At 48.5% G+C, this 19,355-nt stretch overlaps 8 protein-coding genes across 8 annotated transcripts; 4 read left to right on the top strand and 4 right to left on the bottom strand.

Moving 5' to 3' along the window:
- Nucleotides 1-228: 228 nt before the first annotated feature.
- Nucleotides 229-766, top strand: FOXG_10098 (uncharacterized protein; the record flags this gene model as incomplete). Its single annotated transcript, XM_018389338.1, has 2 exons — nt 229-377; nt 433-766. 2 exons carry the CDS (start codon nt 229-231, stop codon nt 764-766), a joined length of 483 nt encoding a protein of 160 aa, XP_018247582.1.
- Nucleotides 767-886: 120 nt separating this feature from the next.
- FOXG_20221 (uncharacterized protein) lies at nt 887-1,300 on the top strand (the record flags this gene model as incomplete). Its single annotated transcript, XM_018400482.1, has 1 exon — nt 887-1,300. The coding sequence occupies one exon, from the start codon at nt 887-889 to the stop codon at nt 1,298-1,300; it is 414 nt and encodes a 137-aa protein (XP_018247583.1).
- Nucleotides 1,301-2,838: 1,538 nt separating this feature from the next.
- Nucleotides 2,839-7,816, bottom strand: FOXG_20222 (uncharacterized protein; the record flags this gene model as incomplete). The annotated part of the gene is made up of 7 exons (XM_018400483.1): nt 2,839-2,983; nt 3,037-3,313; nt 3,372-3,563; nt 4,278-4,624; nt 4,676-5,118; nt 5,738-7,730; nt 7,785-7,816. The coding sequence occupies 7 exons, from the start codon at nt 7,814-7,816 to the stop codon at nt 2,839-2,841; spliced, it is 3,429 nt and encodes a 1,142-aa protein (XP_018247584.1).
- A 459-nt stretch (nt 7,817-8,275) lies between these two features.
- Nucleotides 8,276-11,144, bottom strand: FOXG_10101 (OPT family small oligopeptide transporter). Its single transcript, XM_018389339.1, has 4 exons — nt 10,069-11,144; nt 9,949-10,015; nt 8,635-9,896; nt 8,276-8,582 (listed from the first exon to the last, which is right to left on the bottom strand). Exons 1-4 carry the CDS (start codon nt 10,846-10,848, stop codon nt 8,385-8,387), a joined length of 2,307 nt encoding a protein of 768 aa, XP_018247585.1. The 5' UTR covers nt 10,849-11,144; the 3' UTR covers nt 8,276-8,384.
- A 45-nt stretch (nt 11,145-11,189) lies between these two features.
- Nucleotides 11,190-12,943, top strand: FOXG_10102 (uncharacterized protein). The gene is made up of 4 exons (XM_018389340.1): nt 11,190-11,462; nt 11,520-11,739; nt 11,792-12,341; nt 12,397-12,943. Exons 1-4 carry the CDS (start codon nt 11,407-11,409, stop codon nt 12,885-12,887), a joined length of 1,317 nt encoding a protein of 438 aa, XP_018247586.1. The 5' UTR covers nt 11,190-11,406; the 3' UTR covers nt 12,888-12,943.
- FOXG_10103 (uncharacterized protein) lies at nt 12,881-14,061 on the bottom strand (the record flags this gene model as incomplete). Its single annotated transcript, XM_018389341.1, has 2 exons — nt 12,881-13,474; nt 13,521-14,061. Coding segments are annotated over 2 exons (923 nt in total), but the record flags the coding sequence as incomplete, so codon positions are not given.
- Nucleotides 14,062-15,150: 1,089 nt separating this feature from the next.
- On the top strand, nt 15,151-16,949 carry FOXG_10104 (uncharacterized protein). Its single transcript, XM_018389342.1, has one exon. It carries the CDS (start codon nt 15,240-15,242, stop codon nt 16,587-16,589), a length of 1,350 nt encoding a protein of 449 aa, XP_018247588.1. The 5' UTR covers nt 15,151-15,239; the 3' UTR covers nt 16,590-16,949.
- Nucleotides 16,879-18,107, bottom strand: FOXG_10105 (uncharacterized protein). The gene is made up of 3 exons (XM_018389343.1): nt 18,090-18,107; nt 17,040-17,976; nt 16,879-16,982 (listed from the first exon to the last, which is right to left on the bottom strand). Exon 2 carries the CDS (start codon nt 17,893-17,895, stop codon nt 17,143-17,145), a length of 753 nt encoding a protein of 250 aa, XP_018247589.1. The 5' UTR covers nt 17,896-17,976; nt 18,090-18,107; the 3' UTR covers nt 16,879-16,982; nt 17,040-17,142.
- Between the last annotated feature and the right edge of the window lie 1,248 nt (nt 18,108-19,355).

Genomic DNA, 19,355 nt, shown 5'->3' on the forward strand with positions numbered 1-19,355 from the left:
TTTCTCGTTGTCCTCTAGTTTTACCTTCTGGTATAGTCATCCTCCACGACTGCCTTCGATATGTCTTTGAAACTCCTTCAATTGATTGCCGCCTTGGCTGCTTCTGCCCATGGCCTCGTAGTGCCGGATAGCCAAGGCGCTGTTTTCAGCGTCGCCGCCTTGCCTTCAACACCAGAAGAATTCGATCATGCGGCCGAGAGGTAGAGGCTTGAGGCGAGATACCCTGCGATGCATGGCGACATCAAAAAGGCGCGCAGCGTGAAGCAGTCAGGCTCCGCGAAAGTGAAGCCTTCCTCATCTGGCATGTCATTCTTCGTCCCTACAGTCATCGGGAACCAGACTTTCAAGATGATCTACGACACTGGCTCTGCCGACTTGTGAGTACCTCCCTGATTCAGCATCGTGGATCGAGACTGACACCTCACTTAACAGATGGGTGTATTCCAACGAGTCTTCCCCCTTCAAAAGCCTGGACCACCCAACATATGTCCCAACATCATCCGCAGAGCTTCTCAAAAATTATAATTGGGCCATTAAGTACGCCTCCGGCGACGAGGTCAGCGGCGTAGTTTTCACCAACACCGTCAAAGCAAGCCCCGTCGTAGCCCACAAGCAGGCCGTCCAAGCCGCCACGGTTATCCAAGCTGAGTTCGCTTCGGATGGCATTCTTGGTCTCGCGTTTAGTACCATCAACACCGTCCAGCCCAAGAAGCAAAAGACCTTCGAAACTCTCCTGCCCAATTTGAAGAAGAAGGTGTTTGCTTGAGAATTCCTGAAGCTGGAGCCATATTGATACAGGGCTGGTTCGATGTAGATGGGTGGACTGTAGGTTGATGGGGGTTAACGATGCTGTCTCAACAACCACTCTCTATGACCAGCATGGTCGATGAACGTGAGCTCTTATGCAGTGGGCAAAGGCTCATTTACCAGCAGCAAGAAGACAGTAGGCGAAGTCATCGTCGACTCCGGCACGTCCCTTGTTTACCTCCCTGAAGCAGCGGTGAACAACTACTACAGCCACATCAAGGGTTATGAGCTCCAACAGGGAGGCACTCGCACGTTCCCGTGCAATAGTACTATTCCCGACTTTCACTTCAAGATTGATAGCGCAACTCTCTCTATCCCAGGACGGGATGTCAACTATACTGTCTATGACCCAGCTAACCGTCTCTGCGCTGGAGCAATTACGACTCAGCTCAACAGAAAATATTCGGTGCTAGGAAACTTGTTCATGAGGAACTACCATGTTGTTCATAGTCAGGAGGAGGCTACTTCTATGCTCGGTTTTGCCTCGCACTGATCACCTAATGGAACTACTGGGGAAGGGGTTACAGATTTGCGTTTCCTTTGCAGTTTGAGACTGAGACGCCTTATCAATTCTGTCAATAGGTAATTGACCTCTAAACATCTGATCTTTGAATAATGGTCTCCTTCAGAGTCGAGCACCGAGTGCCGATAAGCGATATGTTAAACCTAAGCCTTTGCCAATTGTTGACGCGATACGGTAACTTCGACAGTGTGATCTTTGTTCTTTGGGGCTCTCATGCTGGAAATCGCATTGCTGCTTGTTAATTTTAATAGCTTCGATAGCCTTGCGGGTTTCATCCTGGTGATATTGATATGTCTGATCAAGAACCCCGAAAAAAGGAATGCAATGCTCAACAACTTCTGATGGCTAAGAGGCTTCTTATATCCCCGTGTCATTCCAGTACCTCTTTTTCTCTATCCTAATAAAACAACTTACTCATAAATTTCGCCATTATTCTTATGCCCATCCCATCCTTACTAGCACCACAACTATCCTCTGACTATTCTAATAATACCACCCCAGCAGCGTGTAGTTGACGCCTATAATCATCCGCCGGAAACCCATCCATTTCCTTCATCACTTCCAGAATACGCTGAGCATAATATCCCCCCAGGAAATCTGCCACGGACTCATTTCGACTTTGGAACTCTATTTCAAATTCTTCAAGGTCGTCAAGCTTTTCCAGCAAAAGCCTGTCCTCGTCCAATAACTCCGCCCATTCACTTTCGTCAGCCGATTCTCTCCTACATCTTGAGTTATTTGTAGGGCAGGGCCCAACGTGTCTTATGCCTAGCAATTCTATCGTAATTGTGTGGACGGCACATCTGGCTAGATAGGACGTGTCAACATTAGGTATTGTTTCTTCGATGCGAGCAGCCAGATCTCGCATGCTGCGTATAACGGCGAGATTCCCACCAAAACCATAACGCACAATTTCCGCAAATCCGGACATCAAGGAAGCCAAAGGTCTGTTGCAGGCACCCGATACACAGGGACATGGTAAGTTTGACTGCATCCCGCTGTTGCATATCTTGTTCATTACACTGATTGCGTTCCCAGACCAATTGTGGACCACGTTGCGATCAGGGAAGAGAATGAGAGTAAACAAAAGCTTACCAACTCTCGCTCCTAAATCATGCAATGCCGATGTCTGGAAGCCGCTAGCCACGTACTCCAGCTTAAGATCCTGTCTCAGCAGCCAATCCAGATAGTCCATCTTCATCTTGAACTCGCTAAAAGGAAAGGTGGCCTTGGAACCAAGAAGTGGAACACGTGCAAGAAGTGGCTGTAGACCACCCTCATCTGTAGGTTTGATGCCAAACTCATCAGCCAAAGAAAATATTTGTCGAGAAAGGGGGTTTTCAAAAAAGCCTCCGCAGTAGTGGTTTGAGCAAAAGGGCTTGAGGCCTTGGCTGATCCCAAATTCCTCCCTTGTCGATTCACCAGAGTATGATTTTAGCTCCTCCCAGAGGGAACACGCAGTAGCGTCAGGAAGATAATCAATGGTTACTCCATACCAATCTATGACTTTAGAGGGTAACAACGCAAGAGAAAGGTCCCTTAATCGTCGCCGTCGGTCCTCTAAGTGTTTGAATAATAGCTTCCGGCATCTCAATGAACATTGTTCCAAGCATCGTGGTAACATCAAATTCCCTGGCAAACAACAGTCGGCCTCTAGGAGTATTTTGACAGCAGCAGTGCAGTGACAGTTCTGGCAAAGCACCCACTCCACTGCCTGGGTACATATCCTGCCACTTAGCTTTACTGCAAGCTGCAGCGGGCTGAGAATTGTCGATTCATTGTACAAAAGTAGAGATACAAACTGACTTTGTTGCAGAAGTAAACGAAGCCCTTCTGGCCAGCTGATACAAGCTTGCAATATGTTACGTCCATACATATCTGTTTCCAGAATGCCTGGAGGAATTTGTCCGCTCATTGTGATGGCCTCGATCTTCTGTCGGTCTCGCTGCATAACTGCCCGGAAGATGTCATTGAATCCAAATGCTAAATTATATTTGTTAGCTATGCTTCATTTGAGAAGACATGCTAAGCAAGGGGTTACCTTCGGCGATGTCGGGGTGATCGCCCCAGACTTGCAATGACTCGAACTTCGACATCCCCTTCGGGTACTCAGTTTCGCCATGGGCAATATCTTCGACACAGAGAGCTGTATCAAGTCTTGCGATGAACTTATACAACAGAGGAAGCTCTGTTACGTAATAAGACTCACAGAAAGAATCAAGAATTGTTCTGGCTTTTGTAAGTCGCGTCAAGTAGAAATGGGTGGTGGAGTCATTACCGTTGATGAAAATTGGAGGCAGTGATTGGAACCCCAGTGTCGAACATGTAAGACAAAAGTGAGCTAATCGATTTAAAGGCTTCCCTGAAACTCAATCCCCATATATAGGGCAAAGAAACGAGCTGTTCTCGACAGTACTCAGGTTTCTGTTAACATAAAAGCGCCTTGGGCGTTCATAACAAGAATAGGAACTCACATCCATGCATATATGGGCGATATTATTCCCATTATGATCCACATCAAATGGCGACGCAGCACCTGAGCTATAGATAGTTCTTAGCTTCTTGATCAGGGCTAAGGTCTCTTCTCGTAGATCAAAACCGTGATATTGTCCCGTTGCGTATTCATAGTCCCTTAAATGGCTATGAGAAACCTGATGAGTCCTGACAGTTTTCATGTGTCGAAAGTATTTCTCTTCTAGATCGTGAAGGGCTTCAAAAGCTGGGCTTGATTCCACTATGTTGCATGGCTGTATCTCGAAAGAAAGACTATACGCTCCAGCAGGATAGTATCGTGTTAGTGACAGGGCCAAGCTTCGAGAAAACCAATATCGGCAGCCAAGATAGGTTAACGTAATTTTCAATGTCTGGAGTGATTGGTTAAACAATTTACAACCAAGATGATGGCGTTGTCGTTTATGCTCTTGTTTAGAGATGACAAAACCTCCACAGGATCTGTCAACATAGGATGATTGTCGTTGAATAGAACTGGTCGTAGGGTGAGAACAGGTGCATTCCGGATCATTCAGTGTTTTCATCACAGTTTCTTCCTTCTGTGAACCTCGCAAATAGCGAGGTCCTACAAGGATATCAGAAACACGGCTGGTGGTGGTGAGGCAGTTCCCTCGAGCATGTCGAGACATCGTTGCCATTTCGATTTCAGTGCGCTCAACAGCCGAGCCAATTATGTCGAGTCGCCTGGCTATGGCACCTAGCATGCTATGCGTAATGCTATCACTAGCGTTGGTGTAGCTTTTCAAAATCTGCAAGTCTTCGCTGATTCCAATGTTGATGTCACTTTGTGTAATTAGCAAGATCAGAACTGTAATTTTAGTAGAAGTGCCTTACAGGTTGAAGTTCTGTACGAAAGTACTCAAAGCTGTATTGGCCTTAAACAACTGGTCTTGAAGTTGAACCAACCTCTTCTGGTCAAACGGATACCGAGCTATCGTCATTTGCTTTCTCAACTTTCCTTTCATGTCAGACAGGCCTTCATCTCTAGTAAGGTCCAGCATCATTTGCTGCAGAGTTATAAGTTGAGACTCGCAATTAGCCAGACCTTGATTAACTCCATTCGCAGATAGGGCGTGGCGATGACCAAGCCTCAGGGTGCTGGACTGGATGATGAAGATGTTTGACTGCAGAAGATCAAGGCTTTGGGCCGCGGTTTCAATTTCTTGGTGTCGATCTCTCACGGCGCTAAAATAATTGTGAAGACCGCCACAGAGAGTCAGGCCGAGAGATACAAGGCCAGCGACGCCGCTGGCGATGGATAACGGGTCGGCCATGTCCTGATTGACAAGTTTGCAAGAGGAAGAAAGAACCAGGCGAGACGAAGCGGTGAAGATGAGTGTTGAGTGAGAGTGGCTTACTGCAAGGCAGACAAGGCAGACAGACACGCAGATCAGGCGATCAATCAGAACGCGGCAACACACCAGTCCCCCTGTAGTAATTTGAAATCCCGACAAAAGTGAGAGCCAATCATTTACAGCTGTTACTGGAAATTCTCAAGCGAGGGGTGCAAGGGCGGCCATTGAATGTGTTTTTCTATTCTTGTTTCCATTTTGTCTGTTTCAATGAGCCCGCTCATTGAAAGTGGCTGATGGTCGAGAGTATGAGGAGAGGATTGGCTAAGCATTAAGTGAGACTGTGACAGGCCTTATAATCAAGAAATCCTTATAAGCTTTATATGAGCATCGACACTACCTTGTGCGACACAGACATGAGGCATCGGCAACTTCGCCGAAGATTGTACCAAACAAATGAGAGATGAAAACATTAGCTGAGAGATGATTTAAAGACAATAAAGGGTCTTCTCAGCCTAGTAAGCTCCCTTCATGGAGGCATTATCCTTCCAGTTTTATAGGTTCGTAACAACAACACAAACAACTAAATAACGACAACCCTTACCCGTCTGAGGTTCAAAGCCAGAGCACAATTTGTATCCACCTTTCCTTCCCTATGTGAGGCAGCCCTAACAGTAGGAAAGAAAGTCCCGGCTCTACTATACGTATAGCAAACAGTCGTCTCAACAGATCCCGCAACCTCTCCAAAGCTCTTCTTGACAAAGTTACCTGTTCCTTCAAAATCCCACTGCAAGGAAACGATCTTTCCTGCGCCGGGAGGAACTTCAACGCGGACTTTGAAAGTGACTAGACTGCCTGTTTTGACCTCAGCTCGTTTGCCACCGTTGATGGTGAGATCTACAACAGGCTGGATACCTTTCCTCTCTGGAGCCGTAGCAGGTAATCGCACCTGGGAGTTGCTGATGGTGTAAGTAGTTGGAGTGCTTAGGTATACCCCGGTTTCGCACCAGATACTCAAGTCTCGCAGATGCTTCTCGTAAAGGCCCGTAAAGTCCACAACCCTAGAGCTCTTGGAACCCACAACAGGACCCATTTGATGATCCGCATGCTCGCTAAAATGAAGACGAAACTTATCATCGGCTTCATCTCCATATGCCCTTTTGACCTGTTTCTTATACCAATCTGCATGCCAGGGGAACGCGTCAACATCCATCAGATTATCCATGACGATCATCTTGCCGTTGAACTTGCCCGAAAAAGTGGCACCGCCACTAGCAGATCTGGCTATCTGCTCCGTCACTAGCACAGAACGCTGAGGATAGATGGGAGTTCCCTTGGAATCACGGAGATGATCGTATCCGTAGAAGCCTGCGCGTTTGGGGACTGAGTAGCGATGGAGTGCGTGCATGGCGAGGAACAGTCGGTTACTTATGTGGACTTGAATCCCTTGTTGTAGAAGGGAGAGGGCGGAGTGGTCATTATTGCGGTGAAGGGTGACAGTCTTGTCGTTACTGTCATCGTGACCCTTGGCAGTGATCTTGCCAAGTACTTCGCCATCTTTGGAGATGATACTGATGTCCAGCCAGTAAGTTCTTGCTGATTTGGGTGCCGCGTCAAGGGTGAGCTCAACAGGGACCTGGTTGGCGTCACGCTGTATAGAGATGATGGAGGTCTTGTAGTCAAGCATCTCCTTGCGGAAGATCTCACCCAGACTGGAATGCTCGCTCCCCAAGTATCCAGGCTTGTTCCAGAAGTCATCCACGTAGGTCGGATCCATTCTCGTCACAGCTGCTCCAGATACGGTTCTGAGAGATTCCCAAAGTGACTCAGAGGCCCCAGTTTCGTAGAAACTTTCCCACCCTTTGATAGGCACACCAAAGGCCGTGGCCTCTTCAAGAGCGGTTCTCTCAGTGGGACTCAAGCTTGAGTAGACGTCCCCACTACCACCAGGCCTAAGCGCATCCTCGATCTCGACACTCTTGTTCTCAAGAACCAGACCTGCGAGCGCACGGATAGACCAATTGTTGATGGAAACTGGTACAGCTTGTACAAGTGTCAGAGCACCAGACCATATACCAATCGTATTCTCCATCGCTCCAACGGTGACAAGAGATCCACCGCTACCTCCGTAGATATACCCATGGATCTTGTTGGTCTTGGGCTTGTAGTACTCGCGTGCAATCATCATGCCAACCTTAGCTGCAGCTGCATCACCACGATACGTTGGTTGACCGGAAGCACGAACGGTATACCCTCCGCTTTCAGCACCGAATCCAATCTCCCGATCGGATGCAGTTGAGTTCTGTAGTGGGAAGACCAGCTGGAAGAAGCGACCCTTCCAGCCATTCTTGGGGAGGTAGATGTTGAAGTCAACGGCGGTCCCTTCGAAATGACCGGAGATTCTGAGATGAGGTAGCGGTAGTGTCTCGTGGGTCTCGTTGTCGATTATTGGCTGGGAGTACAGAGGATCAACACAGTCCTCCGTGACTTTCCAGACCCCATCAATTTGGATGCAGGGATCGCCGGTGAGCTTCGGGGAGATAGGCGAGTGCGGAGGCGAAAGGGGCAGGATGCTCTGTGCCGAGTTAAGACAAGTCCTGGAAGTAGTTGTTAGCAGTTTCGTAGTGCGTGCTGCACTATCGAAGACATACAAGGCTCTGAGAATATTCAAAGACACCATCATTGATACGCTTGTTTCTGCAGTAAGAGCAAACTTTGTAGAGCTCAGCAGACTGAGTGGTTTTATCTATCCATTAATCTGTTCTTCAGATGATTTATATACATGGCTGCCCCGGATAGCTCGGGCCTTGATGACCCTACCAACACGCGGAGTAGCACCTAAGTTAGAACTAGCGTTGGTGTACTCGTCGTATTTGACCGAAAATTACGTGATTGGACAGCGTTCAAGAGCCAAGGAGCGAGAAAACATCTGATCCCCATGCTTAGCCACCAGAAATAATTAGTCTAAAGTCTAGTAAGCCTGTATTAACTTCACCTGAATTTACCCTGGTCTTTTCTCATCTAGGCTAGAGGTCCTCAGTTCCCTTACCTACCCTTGTAAACGTCAACGATACTTCTTCCAAGTAGTCATCGGCAATTAACCTCCAGACTGAAGACCTACAGCGATAGTCCAAATGTGCGTACGACATATTGCGACTTGTTTTCAGAAGTATTTGCAACATAATCAGTCTTTCTTACTAACAATGACGTAGCAATACAAACACCGGCAAATTACATCATTTGACACTACCTCAATTCCAAGAAGATGGCCCGAACGTCTCATTCGTGCCCAGCTTCCTCCACGGAGTGCCCAGACCATCCGCTGTCGTGCCTTGGACATTATTACCCCACCAACTAAGACTAACCCCAGGGAAGACGAGGGCAAAGAAGATTACAATAGCAGAAATCGCAAGACCAGAGTCCAGCGCCGCCGAAAGAACATAGTTATACTATAGTCAGTCAGCATTGATACAATGTCACAATGGTCAAGATGGAGCTTACCTTCGCCCACCAATGAGGGTATCTTCCACGAATCCACTTGTTGAAGATGAAAGAGACTGCAAAGGCAGAACTATAGTTGATGCCAGTAGCGGGAGGCACGTTGCCAGTACCAGCGAAGAAGAGAGGCCAGTGAAGGTTACGTAGCAACTTGCTGTTGGGGAACTTCTTCTTCAGGAAGAAAGTTACTACTGGTAGTAGTGCTCCAAGCCAGAATAGGTGCAAAAGTCCTGAGTAGATCTTGCCTACGCTGTATAACCGGGCAGGACCGACAGCTCCCCAAACAATACTTGATGAGAAGTTGACGCGACCTTGGGGACAGGTATACTTGTTGGGTTGGTCGCTCTCACAGATGTCCTTGACGTGGTGCAACATCCAAAGGACGACGGCGTTTTGAGTGAGAGACCCAACAATGCAGGCAGTCAATTGTGCGACAAATAGTGTGCGACGGGGAATCTTCATGTACAGCCCAAGCTTCATATCCGAAGCAAAGATCATCGCCTGGCTGAGTCCAGTGTATGCGTAGAACTTGAAGATCAGCATGACTACTGGCTTTCCTGGGATAGCATATCCTGAGATGATCTCGCCAAGGACAGTGAGGACATTGCTGTTCAAGTTGGCTACAGCATAGACACTTCCGGTGGGGATGAGATAAAATGCTGCAAGACCAAAGGCAAGAAAGACACCCCAAACAGGCATTTGGGTATCGTAAACCTCTTGAACCATGATGGTAAGACCAAGGACGATAGCAGTCAATGCGGCGTACCACCACCACGGAGCATCAGGGTATCTCTCAATCAGCCGAGCATGAATATCCTTCTTCCGCTGCGGGTTGAAGGCGCCGACGATCTGCTTCCAGTAGTTGAGGAAGATGTACGTCGGAACGCAAGTCATTGTCGCGAAAGAGATACCGTAGCTGAGAGCGAAAGTGACTGGCATAAATATGGGGCTGTAGCTCTTGTAATCTTCCGGAGAGAAATTTCCGTGGCGGTCAACGACGCGTGACGCGTTGAAGACATTGCCAGTGTTGTCGTAGATGTCACCCCCCGAGAACGGTAGGTAAGCTGTATACCAAGTATTCCTGTAATACAGAATTGGTGTGACGAGAGCGAAGAGGATGACCCATCCGGCGAAGACATTGGCTTGGGCCCAGAAGGGGACGACGAGGGGAGAGCCGTTGTATGCGATTTGGGACCAGTCAAAAGTGGTGGGGAGATAGGCGAGACCTGTTGACATGCCAAAGAGGTTGTTGACGATGATGTTGTCTAACAGAAGTTAGTACTCAATACGATGAGTTGGTAGAGGGAGTGAACTTACTTGGTGCAGCCCAGCAGATGAAGGCAAAGGTGCTCAGTCCAGTAAAGAGGAACCCAGGCAGCCAGTACTAATCAACTGTTAGCATCCGAATGAGAGCAGAGAACTATAAGTGGCACTTACCCACAACCAACCACCCGCAAAGACGTAGACAAAGAAGCGATACCTCGAAATACTCCATCCATCAGCCTTTGGGTTCGCTCTCCCATGTAACGTCTGAAACAGCGCCGCATTAGCAAGCGTAGAAGGCCAGACCATATGCGGCGGCTCAACAATAAACCGATAAGCCATACCAGCCATTCCAAGGCCAAACAGCTGCATAGTAAGCGCGAGTAAGAATTGATACCCGACGGGAGTCTTCAGGCCCAAGAACGCAGGCGCAACTTGAGCTTGAATAATATCCGTCGCCCAAGACGGTCCAAATGAGAGGTTTGACATGATAGTAATCAGCGCATGCTCCTTGATGTTGAAGTGATGATCAGGATTAAGTGCAATCTCCCTCCCGAACACTCTAATCCTCATAATAGGAAGCGCATGCGCAAGGGCCCTTCCAGCAGGATAAGCGACCAACTGCGCGACAAGCGATGAGATAGTCACACTGGGATATCTCATTGAAAAGAACTGATTGATACCCGTCCCGAGAATGGTAAACAGTAAACCTAGCGTCCAAGCACGGAGCGTATTAACAGGCATAGAGGGATCATCGACATTGGGGACATTGGCTCTGACTTCTGGTTGGGGCGAGTTGTCTGAGTCGATATCGTAGTGTTCGTCTATGCCGCTGATGGCGAAGGCAGTAGCTTTGTCGGGGTTGTCGATGATTTCTTCTGATGTGCCTTCGATGGTACCATCTTCTTGTCTTGAAGGCTCAAGGTTGTCGGCGTATTCGACCTTGCGTGCCATGATGGCGGTCTCAATCACTAAGAAATGCCTAACGAGATGAACTGACACAAGAAGGAGATGAGGTCTTCTGAGGATGCATTGTTTTCTTGGCGCGAAGGTCTCGGCATTTTATAATTCTGGCTTATCGCGAGTCAAGTCACATTCGATGCTACTCCCCTCCCCGGATTTCGGCAAATGTTAGTTTATCTGCCCCTCATGTAAGAAGAAGGTCCAAGCGATGTTGTCATTTGAGCTAGCGTCTGATTGGTCACCGGATCATCAGGTCCTTAGTTTCGGGGTTAAGGAGTATAATTGCTACCCTACCTTATCTTGACACTTTTTTAACTATCGACTAATTCTGATAAAGGTTGCCACTTGAGAACGATAAAGTAATGGTTTCTGCGGGGTAATCGACCTGAGGAAGGTCCAGCCTTGATTTGTCACGAGATACCGTATCGGTTCCGGTTACGGGCGTCATATCACTAATAAAACGGCCAGCTTCAGCGTCTGATAGCAAGTTTTGTTCTCAAACCTTATCTTTCATCTTTCCAGCTTAGTACGAAGTTGGTTCTATCAATCATGGCTCGCACAGTAGCACCTCTAAACAAGGACTCGTCCATCCTCATCATCGGAGCGTAAGTCTCAGCCCCCACCAATAAACCATCAAGGCCAATCGCCAATTGTAATTATAGGGGAACTTTCGGTATCAGTACAGCCTACCATCTAGCTAAGCGTGGCTACACCAACATCACTTGTATCGACCGCCACCCATGGCCAAGTCTAGACTCTGCTGGTCATGACTTGAATAAAGTGATGCGTACTGAGTACGACGAACCACTTTATACGCGCCTTGCTCTCGAAGCACTCGACGCTTGGAGAGATCCAGAATGGCATGATGTATTTTTTGAGACAGTAAGTTATCGATCTTAGTAGCCGTCCTTGCGACTTAGACTCACAAAAGCAGGGACGTATCACTACTACGACGGGCGACAAGAAAGCCGAGTCTTTCCTTGAGAAGTCTTACGAGAATCTCAAGAGAGCAGGAAAGGCCCAGAACCTGGAGCTCATCAGTGGTAGAGACGAAATCGTCAAACGTGTTCCCCAATTAAAGAATGCAGTCGGGATCGAGAACTGGAAGGGTCTTTACAACAGTCTCGGCGGTTGGGTCCACGCACGAAAAGCCCTTGAGAAATGGGCATTTCAGTCTGAGAAGATGGGCGTCAAATTTGTCTCTGGCCTTAGCGGTACGATGACGGGCCTTGAGCTTGATGCTTCTGACTCATTCACAGGAATTCGGGTCGCTTCTGGTGAGGTTCTTCATGCGGATCACTACATCCTCAGCACGGGCGCTGCATCGCCACAACTACTCCCCGAGCTATCGCAGCAGTTATGGTCAAAATGCTGGACATTGGGGCATATCCAGCTTACTGATAAGGAGGCTGCTGAGTGGAAGGGAGTTCCCGTGATTGACAACTACGAGCTCGGGTTCATGTTTGAGCCAGATCCAGATACAAGTAGGTTACGCTTCAGATAGCGGCTTTAACCACTAGATCACTGACTGAGAAGCAGAGCTGATCAAGATCTGCGACAACAACCCTGGCTATCAATACCAAAAAGGCACCTTCGTCGATGGGAACGGCAAAACAACTCACTACTCCATCCCCCGCTACTCAAGCGATCATCCCCAAGACGGGATCCCCCGCGAAGCAGAGATCGCCATACGTAAATTCATCAACACCGTCATGCCTCAATTCTCCGACCGACCCCTCCTCGATGCACGAGTATGCTGGTGCACTGATTCACCAGATGCACACTGGCTGATCGATCGCCATCCGAAAAATAAAGATCTACTTCTCGCAACGGGGGATTCCGGACATGCTTTTAAAATGTTTCCAATTATTGGAAAGTATATCGCTGATGCATTGGAAGGTCATGAGACGGGGTTGAGGAAGGAATGGGCTTATGGAGGACGAGTTGCGAAACCGACTTCACACCGGCCTGATACTGAGATCAAGGACTTGAGGGATGTTATGGGTATCAAGACTGAAACGAAGCTGTAAATTCCTATTATAATTGTAGCTAGTGGACCTTTCATTGGATGCAATTGCCTCACCAGGCAATAAAGTTTGAAATGTCTATCCCAAGTGACAAAAAGTTGAATTATGTCTAGATTTAGAGGACCTAAGTCTAGTAATTTCTGGCACCTTGCTATAAGGTCGCAAGCAACCATCAGAACTAGATCATCTGCCGAAACCCCATTCCATCTCAAGGACTTTCACAGCCCTCATAGTAGTCATAAACAGACACATCATCAATCTGAATCTTGACCGTTCCCGCCGACGGCTGGCTGCTGCAAAAGAACCCAATCGACAACCTCTGGTTATCATTCTCGGCAGTAATGCGATACTCCTGCTCATAATACTGGCCCTGCACAATTTGTTCATCGCCATCGACAGAAAAGAACTGCGAGTTCGCACCCCCAGAGCCAGCGAATGTACCGATTCGACACTCCTCTGATTGGAGAGGTTGTCCTTCGATGAGGACCCAGTGATACTTGAAGATGTATTCATGGCCGGCGACGGTATTGGTAAGTTGTTGGAGGATGGATGAGCTTCCTCCGATTGCGGCGTCGGGGTAAGAATATGCCCTGGGGACTTATTAGTAGTGTGGTTTGTGAGGGGGGCTGGACTGACATAGAGCGGGCTCCTGTTCTGGGGTTGTTGGTTGTCAGAGATGAGACGCCGAGCATGATCCACGGTTCGACAGTGGGCTGTCCATTGCCGTCTAGATCATCGAAAGAAGGGTTTTGGACATAGTTGGTGTAGTCTCCTGTGAACTCGCACACTGGCGCAGCAGAGGCCGTCGCAGTTGCTGTCGTAGAGACATCGGAGGCCTCGGTGCTGGTAGAAACGAACTCGGTGGTAGTTGCGTCAAGGGTCGCGGCTTCGGTCGTTGAGGTGAACAAAGTGGAGGAATCGCCAGTAGTGCTTGAGGCCTCAGAAGAAACAGTCGTCGCTGAGCTTTCCACAGACGTGGCGGCCGAAGAAGTGTCAATCGTTTCCGAGATCTCAGTCGAGAGCGAGTTCGTAGCAGTCAGAGAAGCTTCGGTCGCAGCCGTGCTGGAGGTTCCCAAGCTTGAACTCGTGACACGAGTAATCGGCTTACAAGGCCCAGCGCTAACCTGGCCACAGAGGGCGAAAGCTGCAACGGCAGCGGAGTACTTGAGCAACATCATATTTACAAAGAATAAATTAACGAACGGAAGGGCGTCGAAGCGCAAAATTGAGGAACGAGTGGATGGCGATTCGATTAAACATTCTAGGGACCCAGCTGTATTTAATACTCCTTTATAGAAGACTTTTTGTAATTTCCGACACTGCGCTATTGGCTTAGCAATTCGATAGTTCACGATCGCGCGAAGTGGTGTTTACAGCTTAGCCTGGTGGCTACAAGCTAATTTTTAAGCCTTAGCTTGACCGGATAAGATAAGATAAGATCGGCCAAGAAGTTCTTATTATTTACTTGGCCATCGACCCGTTTAGAAGGATAGAGATACACGAGAATCTCAGATTTCTTCCCACTGAACATTTCCCTGTCCCGCGTATCATTCGCAAGCGCGATCTGAGTCTTCAGCTTTGCGCCAAGTTCTAGAAACTCTTGACCAATACAGCTAGACCTCAACAAGCTCTGGAATGTTACTATCTGCGTGCCGTGCCTAGGGTGGTTGAGAGTGATCACCGGCCGAGTCGGCCTCAATGCTATGCTGAACCAAGAACAGGCCACGAGCATGAGCAATTAAAAAAGCCCACGTTTTTGCCGATCCTCATTGTAATATTCTGTGCTCTTATTCCCAGCTCGGTGTCATTTCGATACTTCATTCGCATCTCACAGTTTCACGCAGCTTCCCCTCCTCGTCCTCCATTCTTGCGACAGTATCACATACCACCTGTTGCTTCGTACAACACAAACGGAAACGGCAGTTACCCCGCGATATGTGATATCAGTCAAGGTCTCGACTCTTTCCTCCTCATGTCTCAGACAATGTGCAATATTCACATGTAAGCGCTGCAAACTCTACTGGAGTATTCAGATACGTGATGCAATTATCTGCGAGTGAGTGCATATATGACGGCAGTTGCTGCGCTTCTGAGCTTTTCGGGCAGGTATCTTGGAATTGTGGCGGGCTGAGCAATGTGTGTCTCGGTCGTACTGGGATATCATTGGTGGTGAAGGTTCTGTGTCACGTCGGCTGGGACTGATCCGTGAGACTCCGCATCTCCTCTCAGCTTGGCTTTGTACTTGGATTTGGGATCTTTTATGTATATAATCTCGACCATATTGAGCAGGCCTTGCTCATTTACTTTTTCAAAAGACTCTCAGTCTCTTTCTTCGTATTAACTTCACTGTCCAACATGACCTCACTCCCTCTCACAGCCCATCGCCCCATCGGCAAATGGCTCCCCGAGCAACGCTCAGCGATCCAGGACTGGATCGCCTCCAAGCTCAAGCAAGCCAAAAAGAGGAACTATGCTTCTCTTGACCCCAACCCCAAGATCGATGCTTTTCAGAATCTCGTCAATGACACCCCCTACCTCAAGACTCTTGCCAACGACATGTTCACTCAATCTTCCAAGTACTATGACCCCACTGGTGAACCAGCCCTCAAGACCTTTGATGAATTCATCGCTGTCGTCAGGCTCATTATCCAATCTGCCCCTCCCTTCTTTGATAAGCAAGATCCTCCTACTGCCATGGGGATGATTGGGTTTCCTATTAATGCTGTGCTTGATTGGCCCATGGGAACTATTGCTGGCTATGAGTTCTGGCTTCTCCCTGAGGTCAACGCCTCGTTCAAGGGCATTCTTGACACTTGGGGTTCGTTCTTGGAGTCTTCTGGCTCCCAGTCCGGTCTAGAGGGTTGGTTATCCAAGGATGCCCTCCATATGCTTGCCACTGTAGCCAACACTGGTGAACTTTGCGGCCCAACATTTGATGAGATCTTCATTTGCGATCCATCCGCAAAATACTATGGCTACAAGTCGTGGGACGATTTCTTCACGCGAGAGTTCAGAGAGGGCATGCGCCCGATCGTCTGTCCAGACGACGCCCCTCCAACCCCAGAATATCCTGATCCAACCCTCGTCATCACCAATGCATGCGAATCCGCTCCCCTCCAAGTCGCCGAGCACGTCAAGCTCCACGATCAATTCTGGCTCAAGTCCCAGCCCTACTCCCTCGACAGAATGCTCAACTCCAACCCCAACACCAGCAAACTCGTCGACGGCACCGTTTACCAAGCCTTCCTCAGTGCAAAGAGCTATCATCGCTGGCACGCGCCCGTCAGTGGTAAAGTCGTCGACATTGAGCTCGTTCCCGGGTCGTACTACAGTGAGAACTACTTTGAGGGCCTGGCGGGTAATCCAGATGATCCTGACCCCGCGGCGCCGAACTACTCGCAGCCTTATATCAGCGCAGTAGCTACGCGGGGCATTATCTGGATTCAGGCTGATAACCCCAAGATTGGGCTCATGGCTATTGTGTTCATCGGCATGGCTGAAGTGTCAGGCTGTGAGTTTATTGTTGAGAAGGACGCTCATATTACAAAGGGACAGCAGATTGGCATGTTTCACTTTGGTGGAAGTTCGCACTGCATGATCTTCCAGCCGGGTGTTAAGCTGTTGTGGAAGCGTCCGCCTCCTTATGATATGGATACGGAGAATAACAGCCGCGTGAACAGTCTGCTGGCTGTTGTCGGTAACTAGAGGTATTTGGCAGTGGCTCTTGTTTATCTCGATAGGCCTATCTCGGGTGGAATCACAGAGGCTATGAACTTAGTTTCGCGTTCCTGAAAGTGAGACTCGCAGAGTCGTTATCAATCATTGACTGGTGATGGCGGCGAGTTTTGGCAGACACAGCATGGTTGGAGAGTGCACGGGAAGGAAATGAAGAAGGCCACGAAATTTCTAGTCTAGGACAGAAATACAAGACTGTAATGTGTCTGATACTTTGCCGACACTTCACCCTGATAGAGTGAGGGTCATATCCATGGCCATCTTTCCTTCAATGACCCAAACTTTCGCGGCCATGATACTCCCCATACAATATCGCGATCGGGACTAGTAAAGAATCCTACCTCAGGTTTATTCCCGCACTTGCTATAAACAAATAGTTAGCCCAGTCATTGCGGCGGGATGCTTTTTGAAGCGACTTGCTTCTGTAAAGACATTGGCTCGCTTGCGTCGAATGCAAATGCATGGCAGTCCTCCGACCACCCAAGCTCTGTTTATCCTCCCCAAGTTGATACGAGCGTGCTGCTCAGCGGCTGTTCATGTCGTTGACCAGGATCTCGTTCCACTTGCGATACCCAAACTCGTTCAAGTGAACATTGTCCTCACTCATAATCCTCGCCTGGTCATCTCCAAAAAGGAGGAACTCGCACTCATTCTCACCAGCGATAGCCTTGAGCTTGTTATTGGCGTCCTCAATCACATCAAGACCCAGACCGCGCTGGATGAACAACGCAGTGATGACGATGGTCATGTCAGGAAACTCAGTGCGCAGCTGCTTGATCAACGCACCGTAAGCATCCGCATCGCCCTTTAGAAGACCCTGCTTCTTGAGATTGTTGGATCCCATGTGGATGTACATAGTCTTGATATTTGGCTGATGCTGCTTGAGAAGGCGGACGAGACCTTGGTCCATGCGGTATTGAACATTCAAGATCTTGTCACCCCCAACACCGAGGTTGAGGATACGCGAGTCTTTGTTGATGCTCAGGATTCGGCCCGTGGCCTTGAAGCGCTCTGCACCGATGGCGCCGAGGATAGCGGTGGTGTATTGGCCCGGGTTGTTCTTGATCTGGGGAACGTGGGTATTGTGGTGGGTTTGGTGAGATCGAAGCTTGAACATCTCGTCGGCGGATGGTTCGACGCTCACGAATTTACCGGTTGTTTTGAATCGCTCGAAGAGGCTGTCGCCGAGGACAGCGACGGTGTATTCACCCGGATTAGCCTTGATCTCGGGGACATGAGTGTTGTGGTGAGTCTCGTGAGATCTTTGCTTGAACATCTTGGTCGATTTAGCGATTGTCGCGATGTATGTTCGTGGGGAAGAAGTGACGAACAAATAAATGGACGCGTAGGCGAACACCTTTTGTGCTCCTGTCAGCGACAACTTACTCAGCGAAAACCCGTCAAACGAGGCTCTTTCAACGCGCGACAGTCAGCGCTGCCGAAGGAGTCATTCGGTAGAACTCAACTTACAATGCCAAAAGGGAAAAGGGCCCTTGTCTCGGGAATAACGTTTGTGGATGCGTGTGCAGGGTTGGGAGTGGTTAGAGTTGTGAAGAGGAGAAAGCTAAAATGAGTCTAGCAGGGATAAATAGCAGGGGGTGGCTGCCTAACGTCCAATGGCCATTCACCTGTTGCCCCGCCACGCACTGCGACTTTCACAAGCAGCCACTGAGTTATGCAAACTGTTTGTGCACTGGCATAAAGCGCTTGCTACCCTGGGACCTGACACAGCTGAATTTGCCTGGCTGCAATCAAGTACAATCATCTCCCATTCACGATATATCAGAGCATGATGGGAAACATCTTTTGCAGTCGTTTTGTTATTTATCGAAAAGCAGATTTGTTGACCGCATCAGCTATTGTTCATTACTATATTCGAGTACCATTTTTGTTCTTTGCCCCATCGCAAACCTGGTGCAGTTGAAAAGCAAGCGTGTCCGAACAAATGACAGCAACACTGCCCATTCTTACGCTTGTCACCAATTTGCTGTGCCTTAAATGCCTGGTCCGTCAAACGTCTTCCGAAACCATCAACAAAATATTTGCTTTCTGATCTGTTGCTCTTCTGGTCTTGCAATACGATATACTTGCCTGGCGTCACGCTTTAGGCGAGAGTTCAATATTCAGAAACACTTATCAAACATCTTTTCATGGTCTTTATACTGTTTTTAAGCCAGATACAACACAAGAGGTCAACTTGCTCTATTGCATGGCCCCTTTGCTACGCAGTATCATGCCACACAACCAGGATAAGCGATTCCTTTATTAATCTGTCTGTTGAGTTACAAAAGCAACCAGGAAAACACCAAAGTCGGGGTCATATGACAGGATACTGTTTTTTGGCAGCCGCAAGACCCTCTTGCGACCACAGTCGGATTTACACCATGAAACATCTGTAGATCAATCTTGACATCCCCAGCACAGCAAGCACAACAAACCTGTCGCCTGTCAAGCCTCTTCGGTAGAAAACCGAGGTGTGCCTGCCACGCGTGTTTTGCATTTGCACTAGATTGGCCAAGACGGACATACATATCCTGATGCGTCGGAGATGGATCTCGAAGGCACCTTCTTGGCCTTAGATGACCCCTTGGTTTACATGATGGTGGTATTCTCCAAATGATCTGCAAGACACTAGAAATTTCTGTTTGTCAGTGAAAGGGCTTCCCCTCACGGCAGAGGACACGGGTAGTAAACGCGGCGGTAAAATTACAAGCGTGATTCAATATCATGCAAAAG

Source organism: Fusarium oxysporum, chromosome 11, assembly GCF_000149955.1.
Source record: "Fusarium oxysporum f. sp. lycopersici 4287 chromosome 11, whole genome shotgun sequence".
Lineage (NCBI taxonomy): Eukaryota > Fungi > Ascomycota > Sordariomycetes > Hypocreales > Nectriaceae > Fusarium > Fusarium oxysporum.

What these genes read in the sequence shown, in the direction of transcription:
- FOXG_10101 (XM_018389339.1), bottom strand. Translation starts at nt 10,848, where the DNA reads ATGGCACGCAAGGTCGAATACGCCGACAACCTTGAGCCTTCAAGACAA. An exon ending in TTGCGGGTGGTTGGTTGTGG is followed by an intron (nt 10,016 to 10,068) that starts GTAAGTGCCACT and finishes ACAGTTGATTAG; the next exon opens with TACTGGCTGCCTGGGTTCCT. An exon ending in ACCCTCATTGGTGGGCGAAG is followed by an intron (nt 8,583 to 8,634) that starts GTAAGCTCCATC and finishes GACTGACTATAG; the next exon opens with TATAACTATGTTCTTTCGGC.
- FOXG_10102 (XM_018389340.1), top strand. Translation starts at nt 11,407, where the DNA reads ATGGCTCGCACAGTAGCACCTCTAAACAAGGACTCGTCCATCCTCATC. An exon ending in TCCATCCTCATCATCGGAGC is followed by an intron (nt 11,463 to 11,519) that starts GTAAGTCTCAGC and finishes TTGTAATTATAG; the next exon opens with GGGAACTTTCGGTATCAGTA. An exon ending in ATGATGTATTTTTTGAGACA is followed by an intron (nt 11,740 to 11,791) that starts GTAAGTTATCGA and finishes TCACAAAAGCAG; the next exon opens with GGACGTATCACTACTACGAC.
- FOXG_10104 (XM_018389342.1), top strand. Translation starts at nt 15,240, where the DNA reads ATGACCTCACTCCCTCTCACAGCCCATCGCCCCATCGGCAAATGGCTC.
- FOXG_10105 (XM_018389343.1), bottom strand. Translation starts at nt 17,895, where the DNA reads ATGTTCAAGCAAAGATCTCACGAGACTCACCACAACACTCATGTCCCC.